Source organism: Nerophis lumbriciformis, linkage group LG16, assembly GCF_033978685.3.
Source record: "Nerophis lumbriciformis linkage group LG16, RoL_Nlum_v2.1, whole genome shotgun sequence".
In the NCBI taxonomy this organism is placed as follows: Eukaryota; Metazoa; Chordata; class Actinopteri; order Syngnathiformes; family Syngnathidae; genus Nerophis; species Nerophis lumbriciformis.
In genome coordinates this window covers 31,005,098-31,030,812 of record NC_084563.2, presented here as the reverse complement: position 1 = coordinate 31,030,812, position 25,715 = coordinate 31,005,098, and the positions used below count along the sequence as shown (strand labels likewise).

General features: G+C 35.5%; 1 protein-coding gene across 2 annotated transcripts; it reads right to left on the bottom strand.

Annotated features, from left to right (window-relative positions):
• Nucleotides 1–283: 283 nt before the first annotated feature.
• LOC133617177 (ATP-sensitive inward rectifier potassium channel 12-like) lies at nucleotides 284–25,080 on the bottom strand. Of its 2 annotated transcripts, none has more exons than XM_061976981.1 (3): nucleotides 24,874–25,080; nucleotides 6,878–7,056; nucleotides 284–3,804 (listed from the first exon to the last, which is right to left on the bottom strand). In XM_061976981.1, the coding sequence occupies exons 2-3, from the start codon at nucleotides 6,967–6,969 to the stop codon at nucleotides 2,175–2,177; spliced, it is 1,722 nt and encodes a 573-aa protein (XP_061832965.1). In that variant the 5' UTR covers nucleotides 6,970–7,056; nucleotides 24,874–25,080; the 3' UTR covers nucleotides 284–2,174. The 2 variants fall into 2 exon arrangements, with proteins under 2 accessions (XP_061832965.1, XP_061832966.1); XM_061976982.1 differs by lacking the exon at nucleotides 24,874–25,080 and adding an exon at nucleotides 9,291–9,468.
• Between the last annotated feature and the right edge of the window lie 635 nt (nucleotides 25,081–25,715).

The window sequence follows — 25,715 nt, the reverse complement described above, 5'->3', positions numbered from 1 at the left end:
GTGAACATGAAATATCTTGTCTTTGCTGTCTATTCAATTGAATATAAGTTGAAAAGGATTTGTTGTATTCTCTTTTTATTTACCATTTACACAACGTGACAACTTTACTTGTTTTGGGTTTGTATATATATATATATATATATATATATATATATATATATATATATATAGGGCAACACGTTCGGTCTACATCATGCTCTTAAACCGAAGAAATAATCAATAAAAACTACCGTATACAGTGTTTATAATGTAAAGTAATCATAAAATATAGTAATAATGCAAGTAACCATTTAATATGATTTAAACTTAAAAATGTTCCATTACTGTAGAACTGTTGACCTTTGTACTGTTATTATTATTTATGGTAAATGACTTTATTCTAAATAAATAAACAAAAACTTTTAAGTGACTCATTTCTGTAAACAAAAATGTAACTTTTTTTCCCAGTTGGTAAAACGACATTGGATGTTGTCATTTTTTGTCGCACAGAAATTAATCTTACAGGAATAAAGTCAGATTTTTTTTTTTTTTTAATGTTGCTATTTTAAAAAGAAATGACGGTAAAAATGTTTCTTATTACATAGTACTTTAATTTTTGTAATTATTATCTTTTTTTTTTTTTAGAATTTGACCCAAATTTGATCAAAATCAAGTTGTATTTTATCAAGAAAAAGGCAAATTTGCTAGGGAATTGAGTTATTTCTGTTAAAAAAAACGTCATGAAGTAAAACAAATAACAATTTAATTTTTTGATAACATAATTGTTTTGATAAAGTCATAATCCTACAAGAATGCTGTTGCATTTTTTTCCTTAAAAAACTCAATTTCACGATAACAACGTCCTAATTTTTCAGAAAGGATTGTAGTCTTAAAAGGTGCATCAAAAGGTGATATTTTTCGATAATTGTCGTCTTTTAAAGACATTTTTTCTTAAGTAGTTCTAATCGTACGAAAATAAAATGTAACCGCCAAATAATATTTTTTCTTTAAAAGTTCATAAATAGCTAAATAAATTGTAATTTAGGAATGAAAAAAACATTTATTTATCGAGAAAAACATCGGTAGGATGCAAAAACGACATAATTTTTTGCAAAATCTCTTTAATAAAAAAAAAAGTTTTTAAAATACCACTTCATCACGGTTTGACTTTTTCCTGGGAAAATATGACTTTGTTCTGGTCAGATTACTTTTTAATATATTATTATTTTGGAATTCTCTCCTCCAACAAAATCAACATTTTATTCTCCATGACTTTTGTGCTAAAACAAGAAAATGCATTTAATAAAAATACATCTATTTAGTTATTTTTTTATGTATGGCCCTAATACTCCTTGGTACTGACCGACATTTAAATATTCACTTAAAATATAGTTATAGTCATTTAAAAATTTGAAATTGCCTAACCATCACTAATCAATTAATTATTTAAAAAAACAATTCCATCGTGCAGCCTCAGTTACAACTATTCGCTACTTTGTATCACAAATGGCAACCGCGGAGGATGCACGTGCATGTATGAGCCAGTTTGCCCCGCGAATAAGAAGGAACTTATTGACTACAACGTCAGACTAATATGGCGGACTCGCGCAAAGCTCTTCGGGTAAATCTCTACCATATATGGGTATATCTGCGGACGTCACATCCGGTAAGAACGTGTGCAAATTCCAAACAGCTTGTTTGGAGGAAGTATGAAGGAAGGCAAGATTGTTTTATAAGCATCTCCGCCATGCCTCCATGGTGTATGTCACCTTTTTGGGACTTATGCAGATCCCAAATACACAAAAACAAGTACCAATCGTTTAGAAAAGGTCCTTTTGCATAATAGGTCCCCTTTAATGCGTTACAATTAGCTCTTATCTCAGAACACTCTCAAGTTGAGGTACCACTGTATCTGCAATGAAAGCACACTATATTTACAAAGTGCAAGTTTGGTTTCCTCAGAGATCGGGCTGTTATAGTTCTTGTCACTGGAGATAAATCCATAGTCGTTGTTACCTAGAAGAGAATTTACAATTCCTGAAACCAGCACAGTTTTTTTGGCTGAAGCCAAGACATGAGTTTGAGAGAAAGCAGCAAAAAATGTTGCATCCTTCCTGAACTTTCCGTTCCAGATGAGTTCAAAGGACTCGGATATTGAGAGGAAACAAAAAGGAGGTCTTGACTGGTGACTGGCTTCAGACTCCAGACTCTCGACTGATGTATAAAGGTAGACCGGGCTGCAGTTTGTCAAGACTGATCTGATTGTCGGTGTCCAGCACGCAGAGCATCTCAACCATCTGCTCCTTTACAAATGTCTCCTTGAGGCCCAAGTGAAATTCTCCGCGCAACTTTGCCTCTTCTAGGCTTCTCGACTCCCTGTTCTCCTCCTCTTCCTCGTCATCATCCCCACAGCAAAGAGCTACCTCGTTTTCGTAGCAGAAGGCGCTCGGGGAGTGGAGGCCCAGGATTTGGCGGGCCGCCCTCGGAGCAAACGGTGACGGCGACCTGGAGAAACTTGATGCTGAAGACGAGGGCGGACCGCCGCTACCAGCCTTCTGGCTGAGCTCCCTGGCACTGCAGTGAGGCGTGGATGGCACTTCGTACGTCTTGTGGAAGCGGGAGTAGTCCACATGGTAGCGGTTCCCCTTCTCAAAGACCACCGGCTCAAAGCGTTGACCCCACAAGATCTCCTTGGCTAAGTAGGAGCTACGAGCCTGAGTGGTCATTGCCGTGGCCTCCACCATTCCCTCCAGGATGACCACAATCTCAAAGTCTTCCTTCTGTAGATCTGTGCTACTCAGATCGTACAGAGGACTGCTCTTGTTGATCTCGTGGACCACCACCAGCGGTGACACTAGAAATAGTCGGTCCAGACCATCGTCATAACCAATGTCTATGTCTGTTTGCTCCAAAGGGAGGTACTCGCCCTCAGCAGTCACTTTGGGCTTAATGAGCTGGGCACGGACATGCGCCTCGACGATGTGGCTCTTGCGCATGTTCCCCAGGCGCCACATCAGGCACAGCTTCCCGTCTCGTAACGCGATGACGGCATGATGCGAGAAGAGCAAGGTCTGAGCCCGCTTCTTGGGCCGCACCATCTTGGCCATGATGGTACCTATCATGAAGGAGTCAATAATGCAGCCCACGATGGACTGCACAACCACGGTCACCACAGCCACTGGGCACTCTTCCGTGACACACCGAAAACCGTATCCAATGGTAGTTTGGGTCTCTATAGAGAAGAGGAACGCTCCGATGAAGCCCTGGATGTGCAGTATACATGGCCGCCATTTGTCCTGGTCGTCTTCCGCCTTGCTTGGAGAGTCGCCTTCTTGTACGGTGGCATGGAGGTCAAAGTCTCCATGAGCTAGCGCCACTCCCCAGAAGACCACACCGAAAAACAACCAGGACAGAAGGAAAGTGGTGGTGAAGATGAGCAGCAGGTAGCGCCAGCGTATGTCCACACAGGTGGTGAAAATGTCAGCCAGGTATCTGCGTTGTTTATCCTCCATGTTGTCAAAGACCACGTTACACTGGCCGTTCTTCTTCACAAACCGACTGCGGAGGCGACCCGTGCCCAAGTCGAAGCCGACATGTCGACAGGACGGCGAAGCGCGGCTGCTGTTGGGGACCATGGAGTCGTCCGTCGGTCTCAGAGACAAAGCCCCCCGTCCTTCTTGTTCCCCGGGGTATTTTACCGCTCCTTCATCCTCAGCATGCATGCAGGATCCCGTCAGGGTCTGCTGAGTCAGAGGACTGTGGCCATTATGGAGGCCCAGGGCTGAGATCTTCAGGGCATCCTCGTCTGTGGAAACAATGCTGTATCTGAAAAACAGAAGATTATCTCCGTGTCAACACTGAGTGGTTTTTGGTCTTTTAGTTTCAACAGCTAACAAGTTTTCTACCACTCAAACACACACTGGGGCTGAAAATACAAGAAAATACAAATGCAGTTACTGAAAACCGTACTCTGTAATAAAATAAATATATCGTCGTGCGAACCAGCCTACTCTGCAATGGTTATGCAAAACATAAAGGTCTCGGATATACGCCAAGTATATTTAAATAAATTACTCTAGGGGCCACATTTCTAGGAAGCTAAGGACCGAGGGGCTGGACTTCTCCCGTCCGTCCGTCCATCCATCCATCCATCCATCCATCCATCTTCTTCCGCTTATCCGAGGCACAGAAGCCCAGACTTCCCTCTCCCCAGCCACTTGGTCCAGCTCCTACCGGGGGATCCCGAGGCGTTCCCAGGCCAGCCGGGAGACATAGTCTTTCCAACGTGTCCTGGGTCTTCCCCGTGGCCTCCTACCGGTCCGACGTGCCCGAAACACCTCCCTCGGGAAGCGTTCGGGTGGCATCCTGACCAGATGCCCGAACCACCTCATCTGGCTCCTCTCCATGTGGAGGAGCAGCGGCTTTAGTTTCAGTTCCTCCCGGATGACAGAGCTTCTCACCCTATTTCTCAGGGAGAGACCCGCCACCCGGCGGAGGAAACTCATTTCGGCCGCTTGTACCCGTGATCTTGTCCTTTCGGTCATAATCCAAAGCTCATGACCATAGGTGAGGATGGGAACGTAGATCGACCGGTAAATTGAGAGCTTTGCCCTCCGGCTCAGCTCCTTCTTCACCACAACGGATCGATACAGCGTCCGCATTACTGAAGACGCCGCACCGATCCGCCTGTCGACCTCACGATCCACTCTTCCCTCACTCGTGAACAAGACTCCCAGGTACTTGAACTCCTCCACTTGGGGCAAGATCTCTTTTCTCTCTTCTCCCGTCAACAAATATATTCTTATTTTGAGACTCAGCAAGGACATTAGTTTTTGGTCTATATTTGATCAGTTGAACATTACTGTAACGTTTTATTTGTAGGTCTCCCCATTGCTAGCATTAAAAGATTACAGTTGGTACAAAATGCTGCTGCTCGACTTTTCACAGGGACAAGAACATTTGATCATATTACGCCAATACTGTATATACCTTTTACATACCTACATATATATACCTATACTGGCCCACCTGCACTGGTTCCCATTGGGGTACACTTAAGATGCGACTTCAAGGTTTTACTACTTACGTACAAAATACTTAACGGTTTAGCAACATCTTATCCAGCTCAGTGGCCTTGTGGTTACAGTGTCCGCCCTGAGACTGGGAGGTTGTGAGTTCTAACCCCGGCCGAGTCATACCAAAGACTATAAAAATGGGACCCGTTGCCTCCCTGCTTTTGTAGACACCGTGAGTGATTCAGGTCTGTGACCGCTTATAGTGCTTATAGTGTATACCTATATGACCCAAGGCCAACAACCTTCGCAAGTCATGGTGCAAAAAATAAATACAACCAACACAAAAATGCCAAATGACATATAGTCACACAGAACACAATATTACACAATTTGTGGCTATAGTAAAAACGTCCATGCACCATAAAAAGTTTCAGAATTACACCTATTTAAAATCATTACTAAACATAATGGGGAAAAATGCATCCCTCTCGCATATATATATATATATATATATGTATATATATACACACTATATTGCCAAAAGTATTTGGCCTCCTGCCTGGACTCACATATGACTTGAAGTGCCATCCCATTCCTAACCCATAGGGTTCAAAATGATGTGGGTCCACCTTTTGCAGCTATTACAGCTTCAACTCTTCTGGGAAGGCTGTCCACACTGAGTGTCTTTATAGGAATTATCAACCATTCTTGCAAAAGCGCATTGGTGAGGTCACACACTGATGTTGGTGGAGAAGGCCTGGCTCTCAGTCTCGGTCCTAATTCATCCCAAAGGTGTTCTATCGGGTCCAGGTCAGGACTCTGTGCAGGCCAGTCAAGTTCATCCACACCAGACTCTGTCATCCACGTCTTTATGAACCTTGCTTTCTTGCACTGGTGCACAGTCATGTCGGGTTGGGAGCATGGAATATGTTGGAATGTTGGATTAACTCTTAAAGAGTTGATATCAAATCTGTTTCAGATAACAGTTGGTGTCACTCCATATGTAGTTTTAAAATAACACTAATTTGTAGTCAATATATAAATCTGTGTGTGTATATATATATATGTATATATGTATATATATATATATATATATATATATATACATGTATGTATGTATACATACATACATACATACATACATACATACATACATACATACATATATATATATATATATATATATATGTATATATATATATATATATATATAGTACAGGCCAAAAGTTTGACTATTTACATTGTAGATTGTCACTGAAGGCATCAAAACTATGACACCCGTGAAGTGAAAACCATTTCAGGTGACTACCTCTTGAAGCTCATGGAGAGAATGCCAAGAGTGTGCAAAAGGTGGCTATTTTGAAGAAACTAGAATATAAAACCTTTTTTTTTTAGTTATTTCACCTTTTTTTTGTTCAAGTACGTAACTCCACATGTGTTCATTCATAGTTTTGATGTGACAATCTACAATGTAAATAGTCATGAAAATAAAGAACACACATTGAATGAGAAGGTGTGTCCAAACGTTTAGCCTGTACATCTATATATACATATATATACACGTATATACAGTATATACATAAATATATATATTATGTACATCTATATATATATATATATATACACAAATATATATATATATATATATATATATATATATATATATATATATATATGTGTGCATCTATATATACATATATATAGATGTATATATATATATATATATATATATATATATATATATATATATATATATATATATATACATATATATATATATATATATATACATATATATATATATATATATATATATATATATATACAGTATACATATAAAAATAAATCAGTCTGTTTACTGAAGTTGACATTCCCTATCCTACCTGTTGACTCGCACCGCCCCCATGGCAATGGTGATCATCAGTCTTTGTCTGCTGGTGCAGTAATGTAGGCTGGGACGGGCGGTGCCAACCATGAAAGTACTGTTGATGGACGGGGATGCAATGTGAGCTCAGGTCTGCCTCGCATTTGTCAACGATAGTGTCTTCTCAGCACGCATTTTCTGAAAACAAACAACAACAAAAAACGTACTATTTTAATATGCAAGTAGTCACACTTTATACACAATATCAAGTACTATACAGTACTTCGTGTCAAACAAACATAACAAGGAGCTGTTGGATTAACTTTCTATTTGTTAACAAAGCCATGAAAACAACAACAAAAGCTGAACTGCCCTGTCCTCACAAACGATCAGAAATCACAAAAATCCCACATTAACATTTTTCTACAATAATAAACATCTTAAAAATGACTATCCGCTTACAAAGAGAAAGGAGCAGACAGAGGTGGGAGATAAATGGTGTGTGTGTGTGTGTGTGTGTGTACTGTTGGAAGTGTCGCCGCTGAACGAAAGGTAGTCCTCGCCTGCCTGTGAAATAAGTCCACTCTTCGAAAATTCCGTTCTCATCACTTCTAAAAAACTTGCTGTGGTACGAAGCCTGCTTCAATACGAGCGAGCACAGGAAATGAATGAACAAAGTCGTCCATAGCGTTTCTACTCCGACGGATTCTTCATCCATCACTCCAAGCAACGTTAGTAAGTTTTACAATATAACTAAAACAATTCTTACTTACTAAAGCGTCCCATATGTGATGTTTCTAGGAGTGTTTTCATGCATATTTGTACCTGCTATCGTGATGTAATGACGCTAGCGTAGTTAGCATTAACTAATATGCTAACATGTTTACGGGTGTCTGTTGAAATGCTAAAATGATAAATAAATAATAAACAACATACCCCAATTTAAACTTATGTAAACACATTACTGTCTGAAGAACTAATATACCGTAAATTCCGGGCTATAAGCTGCTACTTTTTTCCTACGCTATGATCCCTGTGGCTTATTAGACGGTGCAGATATGGATTTTAGATTATAGAATACAAACGAGAGATCTTTAATCGTGATTAATCAAAATAAATCCACATTCAGCATTTGACAGCACTAGTCCTAACCCTAAACCGCCTATCCATAACGTAACTACATTGAATGTGTGGTCAGTGTAAAGGGCAACTGGAAAACTTTGTTTATTTTTATGACAAACACACAAAATATGCAACATTTCCCCCAAAAAATACATCAAAGTGTAATATTTGATGTTAAGTAATTAGACACTTGAATAGGTCAATAAAAACTTGGATTTTGATTAATTATTATATTTTGAGCAAATACCGTTTTTAAGAAAAAAATCCCACTTAAGTTCTTGGGGATTCAAAAAGTGTTAAAAAATGTTGGGTTTTTTTTTTACTTTCAACCCATAAACCTCTCACATCTAGATCAACTTAAGATACATCCGCTGATTAAAAGTATTTTTTATGTTTTTTCTTTGGTTTGTTTGTTTGTCTGATGTCCTTCTTGTCATAGAAAATGTATGGCAAACACACAAAATATACAACATTTTCCCCAAAAAATATGTCAAAGTGTAATATTTGATGTGAAGTAATTAGATACTTAAATAGGTAAAAAAAAAAAAAATCCCCAAAACTTAGATTTTGATCCATTATTATATTTTGAGCAAAGACAGTTTTTAAGCAAAAATACAACTAAAGTTATTGGGGATTCAAAAAGTGTTAAACAATGTTTTCACTTTTAACCCATAAACCTCTCACATCTAGATCAACTTAAGATATATCTGTTGGTTATAAATATTTTTTTATGTTTTGAGTTTTTGTTTTGTTTCTCTGATGTCCTTTTTGTCCTATAAAACTTGGTTTTTTTTATGACAAACACACAAAATATGCAACATTTTCCCTGAAAAATATGTCAAAGTGTAATATGTGAAGTCATTAGAGACTTGAATAGGTCAATAATTCACCAAAACTTGGATTTGGATTCATTGTTATTATAAATTACATTGTAAATACTACATTATAAATGTAGTATGAATGAAAGAATAGTTTGAATTTCCAGGAAAAACGGAATTTGGTTTAGAACTTGGGAAAGTGTAAGTGGAATGTTGTTATTTACGGGAGGAGTAGACGGCACAGACAACAAGGGGGCGTAGTTTAGCTCTATGATTTATATATATATATATATATATATATATATATATATATATATATATATATATATATATATATATATATATATATACAGTATATATATATATATATATATATATATATATATATAATAAGAAACAAAAATATAAATTAAACAAGGGAATGGAGTGTGACAACAATCCAAGAGTGTGTGTGTGTGAGACTGTGTGTGGAGATTAGCTGTTGTGTGTTACCGGGAGTGTGGAGCGAGAGGCGGAAGTCCCGGAGGGGAAAGGCAGGCTCGAATGTCCGTGAGACAAGCAGGAAGTCGGGGGCTATAGCGGGCCGTAGGAGGTCCGTGTCCAAGCGGGAGGTCGAGATCCAAGAAGCAGTCCGGGAAGCAGAGGAACAAGGAATGACGAGACACACAGCTTGAACAAAGGTTGTACAGGAACAGATGATTACGTTCTGGCCCGGAACAAAGGTATGCACTGGCTTGAGAAGCCCAGGAAGCTCATCACTGACAGCTGCGTTGAGTGCTGATTGATAGCAGCTGCTTGCTGCCGCCGGAGTGACGCGTGCAGGAGATGAGCGGCCGTGGGCGTGTCCCGAGGTGTGCTCCTCGGGGCTTATTGATGAGTGCGCATTGGCATTCGCCAGGGGCGTCACATATGTGTTGAAGGTGGAATGGTTTGAATTGGTTGAAAATTGCGCAAATTGTGGAAGTTTATAACATTGATAATTCCTTTTGAATGGGAAACATGTCCCTGAAAAGTGGGAATTCTTGGAAATCCGGGTTTTTTTTATACATTGTTGAAGAAGAGCACACAATTTTGAACAGGCTAAATATTTTGGTGTTGGAACGGTTTGAATCGAATAAAAAATGTGGGAATTGTGGAACTTTGAAAAATGTCCCATTCTTTTCAATGGGAATTAAATGGAAATTTGGTAAAAAAGAGTATTTTTTGGAAAATGTTGAAAGACTTGAATGTTCTGAATGAGTTGAAATGGTTGGTGTTGGAATTTTTCAAATCGTTCGAACAATCATGAAGTAGTAACATTTGTAACTGAGAAATGGTATTGAGGAATTTCGGGAAAACCGGGAATTTTTCCAGTTATCCTGATTAAAAAGAATGTTTTGCCGGTGTAACGGTTGTAACACATGACAGTGGCATAAAAGATGACAGGTTGTTCACCAAAATAAAAGCACATTTTCAGGCCTGTCAGCCTCCAGTAAATTAGAGTGTGAGCCATCCGCTTTAATGGGGGAAGGTTGATGGCGCTCGCCTCACACCGACGGCCGTCCAGCCAAAACCAAACATTGGATGTCAAAACTTTTTAGCCAGGGTCAAAGTAGACAAGTGTGTGAACAAAATGAGACGTTAAGCACTGAGCTACATGAAAGAATGGCTGAGCTACAAGAGGAGGTAATCTTGTCTTTTTGGCTGGAAATATCTGCCATTCTAGTAGTCCAATTTTTATTTTTTTTATTTGTGATTAACGTAGCCATGGTAACACGAAGTGTACCCCACTTGAAGTTCCTCTCTTGCCCTGAACAAGACCTTTCCGATGGTATGACATATGTGGGGGTTTGTTGGTTGGTTCGTCGCTTATTATCCTCAAGAGTTTAGGATAAAAAAAAAAAAAGTTTAATAAACTGTGAAGTATGAGCAACTAGAACATTTTGATGGGCCCGCTATCTGTGCCCTGGACATCTGGCCGGGGGTTGCCGGAAGCCGCCGTATTTATTAGATGGTGCCGAGTGTCTGAATCCCTGAGTTTTAGGTGTCACTGTACAAACTGAGCCACAGAGCTAGCCTAAAACAGTAGCATGTTTACACAAAAATGATAACAAGATAGCATGATAACAGTCAGCATGTATCGAATTAATTCGCTACAGTCCAGCTGAGTATCCAATCACAGGACGCGTAAATGTCACCTTCAAACTTTTTCTGTCAAAACGTTGGGATTATTTCTGTCAAAAAGTCGGGATTTTTTCTAAGTGTCAAAAAGTCGGGATTTTTTCTAAGTGTCAAAAAGTGTTGTTTTTTTCTAAGTGTCAAAAAGTCGGGATTTTTTCTGAGTGTCAAAAAAATCGGGATTTTTTTCTCAGTGTCAAAAAATCGGGATTTTTTTCCAAGTGTCAAAAAATCGGGATTTTTTTTGTGTGTTAAAAAATCGGGATTTTTTTGTGTCAAAAAGTCTGGATTTTTTTGTGTCAAAAAGTCTGGATTTTTTCTAAGTGTCAAAAAGTCTGGATTTTTTTGTGTCAAAAAGTCTGGATTTTTTCTAAGTGTCAAAAAGTCTGGATTTTTTCTGTGTCAAAAAGTCTGGATATTTTCTAAGTGTCAAAGAGTCTGGATTTTTTCTAAGTGTCAAAAAGTCTGGATTTTTTTCGAAGTGTCAAAAAATCTGGATTTTTTCGAAGTGTCAAAAAGTCGGGATTTTTTCGAAGTGTCAAAAAGTCGGGTTTTTTCTAAGTGTCAAAAAGTCGAGATTTTTTTTGTGTCAAAAAATCGGGATTTTTTTGTGTCAAAAAGTCTGGATTTTTTCTAAGTGTCAAAAAGGCTGGATTTTTTCTAAGTGTCAAAAAGTCTGTCTTTTTTGTGTCAAAAAGTCTGGATTATTTGTGTCAAAAAGTCTGGATTTCTGTGTCAAAAAGTCGGGATTTTTTGTGTCAAAAAGACTGGATTTTTTGTGTCAAAAAGTCTGGATTTTTGTGTCAAAAAATCTGGATTTTTTGTAAGTGTCAAAAAGTCTGGATTTTTTGTAAGTGTCAAAAAGTCGGCATTTCTTGTGTCAAAAAGTAAGGATTTTTTGTAAGTGTCAAAAAGTCGGGATTTTTTCTAAGTGTCAAAAAATCGGGATTTTTTTTGGTGTCAAAAAGTCATGATTTTTTGTAAGTGTCAAAAAATCGGGATTTTTTTCTAAATGTCAAAAAAAAAAAAAAAAATTCTAAGTGTCCAAAAATTGGGATTTTTTTGTGTCTAAAAATTGGGATTTGTGTCAAAAAGTCTTGATTTTTTCAAAGTGTCAAAAAGACTGGATTTTTTCTAAGTGTCAAAAAAACCTGGATTTTTTTCGAAGTGTCAAAAAATCTGGATTTTTTCGAAGTGGCAAAAAGTCGGGATTTTTTCTAAGTGTCAAAAAGTCGGTTTTTTTCTAAGTGTCAAAAAGTCGAGATTTTTTTGTGTCAAAAAATCGGGATTTTTTGTGTCAAAAAGTCTGGATTTTTTGTGTCAAAAAATCTGGATTATTTGTGTCAAAAAGTCTGGATTTTTGTGTCAAAAAATCGGGATTATTTGTGTCAAAAAGTCTGGATTTTTGTGACAAAGAATCGGGATTTTTGTGTCAAAAAGTCTGGATTTTTTGTGTCAAAAAGTCAGGATTTTTGTGTCAAAAAGTCAGGATTTTTTGTAAGTGTCAAAAAGTCGGCATTTCTTGTGTCAAAAAGTCAGGATTTTTTGTAAATGTCAAAAAGTCAGGATTTTTTCTAAGTGTCAAAAAATCGGGATTTTTTTGTGTCAAAAAGTCTGGATTTTTCTAAGTGTCAAAAAATCTGGATTTTTTCTAAATGTCAAAAAAAAAAAAATCTAAGTGTCCAAAAATTGGGATTTTTTTGTGTCCAAAAATTGGGATTTTGTGTCAAAAAGTCTGGATTTTTTCTAAGTGTCAAAAAGTCTGGATTTTTTCTAAGTGTCAAAAAGTCTGGATTTTTTTCTAAGTGTCAAAAAGTCGGGATTTTTTCTAAGTGTCAAAAAGTCGGGATTTTTTTCTAAGTGTCAAAAAATCTGGATTTTTTTCTAAGTGTCAAAAAGTCGTAATTTTTTTCTAAGTGTCAAAAAGTCGGGATTCTTTCTAAGTGTCAAAAAGTCCGAATTTTTTCTAAGTGTCAAAAAGTTTTATTTTTTCTAAGTGTCAAAAAGTCGGGATTTTTGTGTCAAAAAGTCTGGATTATTTTGTTAAAAAATCTGGATTTTTGTGTCAAAAAGTCTGGATTTTTTGTGTCAAAAAGTCTGGATTTTTTGTGTCAAAAAGTCTGGATTTTTTGTGTCAAAAAGTCTGGATTTTTTGTGTCAAAAAATGGGATTTTTTCTAAGTCTCAAAAAGTCGGGATTTTTTGTGTCAAAAAGTCAGGATTTTTTCTAAGTGTCAAAAAGTCGGGATGTTTTTCTAAATGTCAAAAAAAAATTAAAAAAATTCTAAGTGTCCAAAAATGTGGATTTTTTGTGTCAGAAAGTCTGGATTTTTTTCAAAGTGTCAAAAAGTCTGGATTTTTTCCAAGTGTCAAAAAATCTGGATTTTTTTTTTTAAGTGTCAGAAAGTCGGGATTTTTTCTAAGTGTCAATAAAATCGGGATTATTTTTTACGTTTCAAAAAATCGGGAGTTTTTATAAGTGTCAAAAAATCTGGATTTTTTGTATGTTGCAGCAGAACTATAATAAATAAATAGATAAATTTTGGTTCGTCGCTTATTATCCGCCAGAGTTTAGGATAGAAAAACTATATGTTCAATAAACTGAAGTACGAGCAACAATAATATGGGCTGCTTGCATTGCATTGCAGCAGACTCATAATAAATAAATAGATTGAAAACCATATTAGCTTCGCACTTTGGACAGCCACGGTTTATGCAGTAAAAGGTTGCATTGTCAATGATCATGTTGCTAGGAAGTGGTTGCGGTTTGGAGCTCTTTGCTTGATGCTTTCCAAGGAAGGACAAAGCCAAAGAAAACATTTCAACAAAGCGGGAGGTAAGTGGACCAGGTTCTGGCCTGGGGCGGCTCGACGCCAACTTGCGGGGACAGAGGTCCGAACAAGACTTGAATCCGCTGCCAGAGGAACAATCGATCCGCCACTTGGCCCCCTGACAAGGTTGCAGGGCTTATTATGTCAGAACCAGCAGAACCCAAAAGTGGCGCTTGCGTAACCGTCAGCGGGTCAATGATCCTAAAGGGCTTTGGCAGCGCTCTCAGTCCAGTCAGCAAGGCACTAATGGACGGTCTTGGGAATATTTCCCACAACTGCCTTTTTAAAAGCCTTCGCTCGATATGACGCAGGTCGGCAATAAAGCGTCACGTGTGGCGGTCTTGATGGGATTTGCTGTCATGTAACGGGTGCGACGCTCCCGGACTCCCGGCCCCGCGGACAGATGTCGGCGCCGATTGGCCGGATCACCGGCGATTTTCCGGGCGGATTAATCCCGAGGAGGCAGGCTGACGTCAGCGTGAAAACGCACGCATCTTGGAGGGAGTGGTCTTCCTCACGGACGTCTCGGGGCGGGCCGGTCCTGCATCCTGCTGGCGGTCACAGAGTGTCATTGCGGGGAATCGACCGCCGTCTTTTATGTAACGCCGTATCCCGACATGACCACGTGGACTGAAGAACTTTTGTCCAACTAGTATTGTTGTGTTTTTTAACACTGAGAATGTACTAACTCATGCTCACTTATCATCTTTTTAACTCTACTCCCCTTTGCAGTAATACAACACCCGAAAGCAGTCAAGTTGTCACGTTGTGTAAATGGTAAATAAAAATAATGATTTGCAAATCCTTTTCAACTTATATTCAATTGAATAGACTGCAAAAACAAGATATTTAACGTTCCAACTGTTATTTTTTGCAAATATTAGCTCATTTGGAATTTGATGCCTGCAACGTGTTTAAAAAAAGCTGGCACAAGTGGCAAAAAAGACTGAAAAACTTGAGGAATGCTCATCAAAGACTTATTTGGAACATCCTGCGGGTGAACAGGCTAATTGGGAACAGGTGGGTGCCATGATTGGGTTTAAAAGTAGATTCCATGAAATGCTCAGTCATTCACAAACAAAGACGGGGCGAGGGTCACCACTTTGTCAACAAATGCCTGAGCAAATTGTTTAAGAACAACATTTCTCAAGCAGCTATTGCAAGGAATTTAGGGATTTCACCATCTACGCTCCGTAATATTATCAAAAGGTTCAGAGAATCTGGAGAAATCACTGCACGTAAGCCATGATATTACGGACCTTCAATCCCTCAAGCGGTAAAGCATCAAAAAGCGACATAAGCGTGTAAAGGATATCACCACATGGGCTCAGGAACACTTCAGAAAACCGCTGTCAGTAACTACAGTTGGTTGCTGCATCTGTAAGTGCAAGTTAAAACTCTACTATGCAAAGCCAAAGCCATTTATCAACAACACCCAGAAACGCCGCCGGCTTCACTGGTCCCGAGCTCATCTAAAATGGACTGATGCAAAGTGGAAAAGTTTTCTGTGGTCTGACAAATCCACATTTCAAATTGTTTTTGGAAACGGTGGTCTTTCGGACCAAAGAGGAAAGGACCATCCGGATTGTTCTAGGCGCAAAGTGTAAAAGGCAGCATGTGTGATGGTATGGGGGTGAATTAGTGGCCAAGACATGGGTAACTTACACATCTGTGAAGGCGCCATTAATGCTGAAAGGTACATACAGGTTTTGGAGCAACATATGTTGCCATCCAAGCAACGTTATCATGGACGCCCCTGCTTATTTCAGCAAGACGATGCCAAGCCACGTGTTACAACAGCGTGGCTTCATAGTAAAAGAGTGCAGGTACTGTTGAACAACTTAAGCTGTACATCAAGCAAGAATGGGAAAGAATTCCACTTCAAAAATGTGTCTCCTCAGTTCCCAAACCTTTACTGAGTGTTGTTAAAAGGAAAGGCCATGTAACACACTGGTAAAAATGCCCCTCTGACAACTTTTTTGCAATGTGTTGCTGCCATTAAATTCTAAGTTCATGAATATTTGCAAAACATAACAAAGTTTGTCAGTGTGAACATGAAATATCTTGTCTTTGCAGTCTATTCAATTGAATATAAGTTGAAAAGGATTTGTTGTATTCTCTTTTTATTTACCATTTACACAACGTGACAACTTCACTGCTTTTGGGGTTTGTACTTGTTTAAGTACTTGTTTATACTTTTGGTAGTGGTGTGCGGTACTGAAATACTGATACCACCCAAACCGATTCCTTATGCTTTTAGCATACGGCTAAAGCAGGCTACGTGGATTTTAAATTATCTTTATTTTTCTCAAGCTGCCGAGTCTCCTCTGAAGTCTTCCGGGCTAGATTAGGGGAATTCATAATGATCGAGATGTCGTTGGTAATTCTGTCAATTGATACATTTTAAAAATCGTATTAATCACACTTTTGAATTTGGATTAATCACGATTAATCGCAAGTATTACTAGTAGCATTAACCCGCTTGCCTGATTTCAATTAACTTAAACAATCTAATTAAATAATCAAAAACAATATTTTGTTTGTTTGCAAATACAATGTTATTGTTAGGATTGATAGAAGGTAAATGAGCAAAATAAATTGTGTGATTATACCTGATTAATGCAATGTTTTCTGTGATTAATCACATGAGTTAACTTGTTATTTTTTACAGTCCCAGTTACATTACACTCATTTTCTTTGTCACCTATTACACCATACTAAGTCAGGCTCTTTGTCTCTAAAAGTATCTAACTTTACTTTTAACATATTGCTATAGCAGGCTACGTGGATTTGAAATTATCTTTATTTTTTCAAGCTGCCGAACCTCCTCAGATGTTGTCCGGGCTAGATTAGGTGAATTCATTATGATCGAGATGTCATTAGTAATGCTGTCAATTAATAACATTTTTAAATCGGATTAATCACACTTTTGAATTTGGATTAATCACGATTAATCGCAAGTATTACATGTAGCATTAACTCGCTTAAACAATCTAATTAAATAATTTAAAAAAACAATACTTTGTCACAGTTATTGTTAGTATAGCTAGAAGGTAAAGGAGCAAAATAAACTGTGTGATTATTCTGTGTATAGACCTGATTAATGCAATGTTTTCTGTGATTAATCGCATGAGTTAACTCATTATTATTTTTTACAGTATTAGTTACATTACACATTTTCTTTGTCACCTATTACACCATACTAAGTCAGGCTCGGTGTCTCTAAAAGTAGCTAACTTTACTTTTAGCATATGGCTAAAGCAGGCTACGTGTATTTGAAATTATCTTTATTCTTCTCAAGCTGCCGAGCCTCCTCTGAAGTCTTCCGGGCTAGATCAGGTGAATTCATAATGACTGAGATGTTAATAATAACTGGGATTTATATAGCGCTTTTCTAAGTACCCAAAGTCGCTTTACATGTAGAACCCATCAATCATTCACACCTGGTGGTGGTAAGCTACTTTCATAGCCACAGCTGCCCTGGGGTAGACTGACGGAAGCGTGGCTGCAATTTGCGCCAATGGCCCCTCCGATCACCACCTATCATTTAATTCACCGGTGTGAGTGGCACCGGGGGCAAAGGGTGAAGTGTCCCGCCCAAGGACACAACGGCAGCGATTTTTGGATGGTAAGAGGCGGGGAGCGAACCTGCAACCCTCAGGTTTCTGGCACGGTTGCTCTACCCACTACGCCATGCCGCCCGTTGTTGGTAAATCTGTCTATTAATACATTTTTTAAATCGGATTAATCACGCTTTTGAATTTGGATTAATCACGATTAATCGCAAGTATTACTAGTAGCATTAACTCACTTAAACAATATAATTAAAAAAAACATTACTTTGTCACAGTTATTGTTAGTATAGCCAGAAGGTAAAGGAGAAAAATAAACTGTGATTATTCTGCGTAGATACCTGATTAATGCAATGTTTTCTGTGATTAATCACATGAGTTAACTCGTTTTTTGTTTTTTTTACAGTTTTAGTTACATTACACTCGTTTTCTTTGTCACTTATTACACCATACTAAATTAGGCCCTGTGTCTGTAAAAGTATCTAACTTTACTTTTAGCATATGGCTAAAGCAGGCAACATGGATTTGAAATTATCTTTATTTTTCTCAAGCTGCCAAGCCTCCTCTGAAGTCTTCCGGGCTAGATCAGGTGAATTCATAATGACTGAGATGTTTTTAGTAATTCTGTCTATTAATACATTTTTTAAATCAGATTAATCACACTTTTTAATTTGGATTAATCACGATTAATCGCAAGTATTACTGGTAGCATTAACTCGCTTAAACAATCTAATTAAATAATTTTAAAAAACAATACTTTGTCACAATTATTGTTAGGATAGCTAAAAGGTAAAGGAGCAAACTAAACTGTGATTATTCTGCGTAGATACCTGATTAATGCAATATTTTCTGTGATTAATCGCATGAGTTAACTCGTTATTTTTTACAGTCCCAGTTACATTACACTCATTTTCTTTGTCACCTATTACACCTTTACTAAATTAGGCCCTGTGTCTGTAAAAGTATCTAACTTTACTTTTAGCATATGGCTAAAGCAGGCTACATGGATCTTTATTCTTCTCAAGCTGCTGAGCCTCCTCTGAAGTCTTCCGGGCTAGATAAGGTGAATTCATAATGACTGAGATGTTGGTAATTCGGTCTATTAATACATTTTTTAAATCGGATTAATCACACTTTTAAATTTGGACTAATCACGATTAATCGCAAGTATTACGAGTAGCATTAACTCGATTGCATGGTTTCAATTAACTTAAACAATCTAATTAAATAATTTAAAAACAATGCTTTGTCACAAATACAATGTTATTGTTAGGATAGAAAGAAGGTAAATGAGCAAAATAAACTGTGTGATTATACCTGATTAATGCAATGTTTCTGGACTAATCACGATTAATCGCAAGTATTACTAGTAGCATTAACTCTTAAACAATCTAATTAAATGATTTAAATAAACAATACTTTGTCACAGTTATTGTTAGTATAGCAAGAAGGTAAAGGAGCAAAATTAACTGTGATTATTCTGCGTAGATACCTGATTAATGTAATGTTTTCTGTGATTAATCGCATGAGTTAACTCGGTTTTTTTGCAGTCCCAGTTACAATACACTCATTTTCTTTGTCACTAAGCTAACGTGGTAGTTTTGTTCATAGCCCTTTAGCATCTTTAATGCAGAAAACGCATCAAAGCATCTTTGGATTGTAGCGAATGAGTCCCTCGCTAATAAAAGTTTGGACTCCCCTGCTTCGTGTTGCAGAACTTTAGAAAATGTTGGCTCAAAGTGAAGGAGTTCTGTGCGGTTTATTCATATTTTTAATGTTTCTGTTCAGTTGGAGTCGTTGCTGAAGTATCAGCGTGAATTTGGCCGCAGACTTCAGCCCCTGGGGGAGGCTAGCCATAATTAGCGGTTGTACGTCTCCATAGCAACGCTTTTCTTCCCTCCTGGTGTTGCCAGCGTGTTTGTGCACTTTTTTTTTTATGACTCGCCGATTCCCACCCGGCACCTGCTCGCTAAAATCATTTGACTTTTTGGGTTTTTGGAGCGCAACGAGACGTGTGTGTTTGTGTGCGTGTTGACATTGAAGCTTGCTGCAATGTTGTCGTGTTGTTTTGATTTTAAAAATGTATGGTTGAGCTATTACCCCCTTGTAGGTATGTGTATATATTTTTTTAAATATAATTTTATTAATGTATATTTATGTAGTTTATATCTTAAGCGCAAAAATTGTGAATAAAGTGGTGAACCTGTATTTTCATTCGAATTTAAATTTTATTGACGGTTGAGTTAAGAAACATTTAAAAAAAAAAAACTTTAAAATTTAGCTAGAATGAGTTTATTTTCATAATATTTATTTTATTAATGTGTATTTATGTATTTTAAATCTAAAGTGCCAAAATTATGACTAAAGTGTTGGACCTGTATTTTTATTCAAATTTAAATTTGAAGAAACATTTAAAAAAATCACTTTTAAATTTAGTTAGAATGAGTTTATTTTTCTAATATTTATTTTATTTTATTAATGTATATTTATGTAGTTTATATCTTAAGCGCAAAAATTATGACTAAAGTGGTGAACCTGTATTTTCATTCGAATTTCAATTTTATTGACAGTTGAGTTAAGAAACATACTTTTTTTTTAAATTTAGCTAGAATTAGTTTATTTTTATAATATTTATTTTATTAATGTGTATTTATGTATTTTAAATCTAAAGCGCCAAAATTATGACTAAAGTGGTGGACCTGTATTTTTATTCAAATTTAAATTTGAAGAAACATTTAAAAAAATCACTTTTAAATGTAGTTAGAATGAGTTTATTTTTATAATATTTATTTTATTTTATTAATGTATATTTATGTAGTTTATATCTTAAGCGCAAAAATTATGACTAAAGTGGTGAACCTGTATTTTCATTCGAATTTCAATTTTATTGACAGTTGAGTTAAGAAACATTAAAAAAAGTTTTAATTTAGCTAGAATGAGTTTATTTTTATAAAATGTATTTTATTAATGTGTGTTTATGTATTTTAAATCTACAGCGCCAAAATTTTGACTAAAGTGGTGAACCTGTATTTTTATTCATATTTCAATTTTAAGAAACATTAAAAAAAATCACTTTTAAATTTAGTTAGAATTAGTTTATTTTTATAATATTTATTTTATTTTATTCATGTATATTTATGTAGTTTATATCTTAAGCGCAAAAATTATGACTAAAGTGGTGAACCTGTATTTTCATTCGTATTTCAATTTTATTGACAGTTGAGTTAAGAAACATGAAAAAAAATCACTTTTAAATTTAGCTAGAATGAGTTTATTTTTATAATATTTATTTTATTAATGCGTATTTATGTATTTTAAATCTAGAGCGCCAAAATTATGACTAAAGTGGTGAACCTGTATTTTTTTTATTCATATTTCAATTCTATTGACAGTTTAGTTAAGAAACATAAAAAAAATCACTTCTAAATGTAGTTAGAATGAGTTTATTTGTGTAATATGTTTTAATATGTATTTTATATCTTAAGCACACAAATTATGACTAAAGTGGTGATTCTGTATTTTTATTTGCATTTTATTTTACTGACAGTTTAGTTAAAAAACATTAAAAAGAAACATTAAAAAATCAATTTTAAATTTAGTTAGAATGAATTTATTTTTGTAGTATTCATTTTTATTTCATTAATGTACATTTATATCTTAAGCGCAAAATTTATGACTAAAGTGGTCAAGCTGTATTTTAATTTGCATTTAAATTGTATTGACAGTTAAGTTAAGAAACATAAAAAAACACTTTTAAATTTAGTTAGAATTAGATTATTGTTAAAATATTTATTTTATTTTATTTTATTAATGTATATTTATGTATTTTATATCTTGAGCGCAAACATTTGGACTAAAGTGGTGAACCTGTATTTTAATTTGCATTTTAATTTTATTGACAGTTTAGTTAAAAAAAAAAAAAACTTTAAAAAAATCACTTTAAAATGTAGTTAGAATGAGTTTATTTTTATAATATTTATTTTATTTTTTTGATGTATATTTATGTATTTTGTATCTTAAGGGCAAAAATTATGACTAGAGTGGTGAACCTGTGTTTTCATTCGTATCTAAATTTTATTGACAGTTTAGTTAAGAAACGTAAAAAAAAAAAAATCACTTTTAAATGTAGTTCAAATTAGTTTATTTTTATAATATGTATTTTATTTTATTAATGTATATTTATTTATTTTATATCTTAAGCGCAAAAATTATGACTAAAGTGGTCAAGCTGTGTTTTTGTTAGCATTTTAATTTTATTGACAGTTGAGTTAAGAAACATTTTTAAAAAATCACTTTTAAATTTAGTTAAAATTAGTTGATTTTTATAATATTTATTTTATTCATGTATTTTATATCTTCAGCGCAAAAATATGACTAAAATTGTCAAGCTGTATTTTCATTTGCACAGTTTTTTGTTTTTTTAAGAAACATTATTTGTTATTAAATTAGTTATATTTAATTTAATTTATCACAACATAATAGTATTGTGTTCAGTATTTATGAGTCCCTTATTTTGCAGTATATTAGACTAATGTTTATTTTTGATTTTTGTAATCAGCCTGACCTACGCCTTGATAATACTCTTTGTGATTAAAACACATCAATTGTCCAGGTGGTAAACTGTAAGTAAGGTGGATATAAATAATAAATATGACTAAAATGAAGACGTAATCCCGCAGTAGGCAAAGATGGAGGAAGCCCTGGTCAAAGAGCAGATTAGTCCTCCTCCTAATCTCCCGGGGCCAAAGCACAATATGAAAGGTGGTGGCTGGCGTGACCCGGCCTCAACCCGTCAGCGTAATCACAAAGTGCGATGACGCCAGCGCAGAAGGAGCAGGCGTGCTCGTGGAGGAACGTGAGCTCCTGACAGGAACATTCCTCCAGTGGACGCGACAAGAGGAAGGGGATTAAGATGAGGGGATTATGACATCAGCACACATCTAATGGTATTTACTTCAGACAAAGAGAATGAACGTGTGAAAAAACATCATGCGCTCAAAAATAGTTTGGATTATTTGTCTCTTCTAAAAGTTCCCAATGAGTACATACAACTAAACCAATCTACACATTCAATATTTATACACATAAAGTTTATGATTTCTATGTAGTAATTCAACACATTAAGTACAAAAAACAAGTTTTAAATTATTTTCATGAATAAATAAAATAGGTATATAAAAGGGTGAAACTTTTTTTGTATTTATTCATTGTTTTATTCTAAATAATTTCTTTTTTATTTTATATATTTATTTATTTAATTTTTTTTATTCATTAATTTTTTTATTCTAAACCATTACTTTTTTTTATTTGAATGCATTTTTAAACAGTGAATTTTTTTTACAGAGTTTTAATACACTGTATATTTTTTACACTGAATTTTTTAGACTGATTTTTTTGCACTGAATTTTAAAACTGAATTTTTAAACACATTTTTTTACAGTGCTTTTGTTTTTTACACTGAATATGTTTTACCTCGAATTTTTTTTACATTTAATTTTTAAACACTGAATGTTTTACAATGCGTTTTTTTACCCAACATTTTTTTAACACTGAATTTTTTTGCACTGAATTTTTAAACACTGAATTTTTAACAATGCATTTTTTTACACTGATTTTTTTTCCACACTAAAAATGTTTGCACTGAATTTGTTTGCACTGAATTTTTTTTCACTGAATTTTTAAACACTGAATGTTTTACAATGCGTTTTTTTACCCAACATTTTTTTAACACTGAATTTTTTTGCACTGAATTTTTAAACACTGAATTTTTAACAGTGCATTTTTTTACACTGATTTTTTTTCACACTGAAATTTTTTGCACTGAATTTGTTTACACTGAATTTTTAAACACTGAATGTTTTACAATGCGTTTTTTTACCCAATATTTTTTTAACACTGAATTTTTTTGCACTGAATTTTTAACAATGCATTTTTTACACTGATTTTTTTTCACACTGAAATTTTTTGCACTGAATTTTTTTACACTGAATTTTTAACAACGCATTTTTTAACGCAGATTTTTTTCACACTGAATTTTTTTACATTTAATTTTTTGCACTGAATTTTTTTACACTGAATTTTTGTACACTGATTTTTTTTACACTGACTTTTTTTACCTAGAATTTTAAAACTGAATTTTTAAACACTGAATGTTTTACAATGAATTTTTTTACAATTTTTTTTACACTGAATTTTAAAACTGAATTTTTAAACACTGAATTTTTAACAATGCATTTCTTACACTGATTTTTTTTCCACACAAAAATTTTTTGCATTGAATTTTTTTACACTGAATTTTAAAACTGAATTTTTAAACACTGAATGTTTTACAATGCATTTTTTAAACAACATTTTTTTACACTGAATTTTTAAACACTGAATTTTTAACAATGCTTTTGTTACACAGATTTCTTTTCACACTGAAATTTTTTACACTGAATTTGTGTACACTGACTTTTTTACACTGAATTTTAAAACTGATTTTTTAAACACTGAGTGTTTTACAATGCATTTTTTTACACAATATTTTTTTACACTGAATTTTTTTACCCTGAATTTCTAAACACACGCATTTTGCTAACAATTTTTTTTTTCAATGAAAATTGTCAGCATAACTCCATTCACAAAATTCAAACGCAAACAATTCAGTTCCATGAATTGAGTGTAAAAAAAAAACCAAAACAAACACAAACTAACTTCCGTATTGACTTATCTCACTTTGCATATAACGACTTTATATCACACATTATTTTTATATTCAAAGTGGAATTGCTGACATGAATGAACTTTTTGCACAATATCCTAATTTTGTGGAGTTTCACCTTTACTTTTATCTTGTTTTTTTATTTGTGTTTTACATACCGTACACTTTGTGAAACATACAATTGCATATACATAAAGTGCGCTGGATTAGAAACTTTTACAGCGTTTGCACGACTAAAATAAACCTATAAATAAATAACTAAAAATGATTTAGTTTGGGCTCATTTGGGCGTATGACGACAAGTGGTGATGAACTTCTCCCTGAAAGTTTCCACCCTGGCCGCGGTCGATGGCACAAGTTATGATGGGCCAGTTTGCCGACTCAGCAGCAGGAGTGACGCGTGTGGGCCGGATTGAGGCCACGGGAGCTGTCCGGTGCTGAAAATCGATGTGACGCCCGCAGGAACAATCGACAGGCGGGATTGGGGGTGGTGGGGGGGTTGGGGTGGGCTGCAGTCTCCTGCCCAAACCCCAGGAGTGATTTTAATTGTTTTTATTTATTTTTGGCCATTTAGACATTTTCCTCGCTGTGTTTACTCTCGCCACTTTTTTGACGGTCGACTTCCTCAGCCTCAAGAACGTTTTGCACAAATATTGATCTGCTTATTTCTGCAACAAGTCCGTCAGCTTCTCTTGAACGTTTTTTGTTTTTTTTTCAAAATAAGTGAGCTAAATTAGGAAGATTCCTGCCATCATGATAAAGACATTCCTTCCATCCATACCGTATCTACTTGATTATTAGGACGTTGCTCACCTTTGAGGTAAAAAAGTGTCCCTCTCCTTGGTGTCCCTGCTGAGCGATTCATTCGAAGACAGAAGTTTCTTCTTAAGGTCCTCGTTTTGTTCCTCTCTAATATTTCATGACCTCGCTCCAACTTGGAAAATGTCTTCCACTCGCAGCTTCGTCGCATTGTTCCATAGCGATGAAGAGTGCTGCCCGCTGCTGCCTCGCTTGTGCATCCCCCTCCATCTCTGTCAGTGTGTGTGTGTGTGTGTGTGTGTGTGTGTGTGTGTGTGTGTGTGTGTGTGTGTGTGTGTGTGTGTGTGTGTGTGTGTGTGTGTGTGCGTGTGTGTGTGTGTGCAGGAGAGAGAGAGTGATGCCTGATTATCTTCCTATTCACATGCCATTGTTTTCTCTCCGTGTGTATTTTTTGGCGTCGACCTACTATCCAAACAGCTAAATTATAACAGAAGTCTCTCAGCATTGTTGGGAATTTCCCATCAACTTTGGGAAGAAGTGCATAGATCCAGCGTGGATATGGAATGAAATGACAGCCAAAAGATTGTTTCACTCACGACCCAACGATTCGCAAGTAACCTTTTTACCACATTTCCTGCAAGTAAAAAAAACGATTATAGAGACTCATTTTTGTATAAAAGTATAAAATCAAGTTTTTGCAAGTAAAAAGGCGATTTGTAAGTATTTTTAAAAAAATCTGCAAGTAAAAAAAACAATTTTCAAGTATAAAAACAAGTTTTTGCAAGTAAAAAAACGATTTGCAAGTACTAAAAACATTTGCTGCAAGTAAAAAAAACAATTTGCAAGTATAAAAACAAGTTTTTGCAAGTAAAAAAGCTATTTGTAAGTATTAAAAA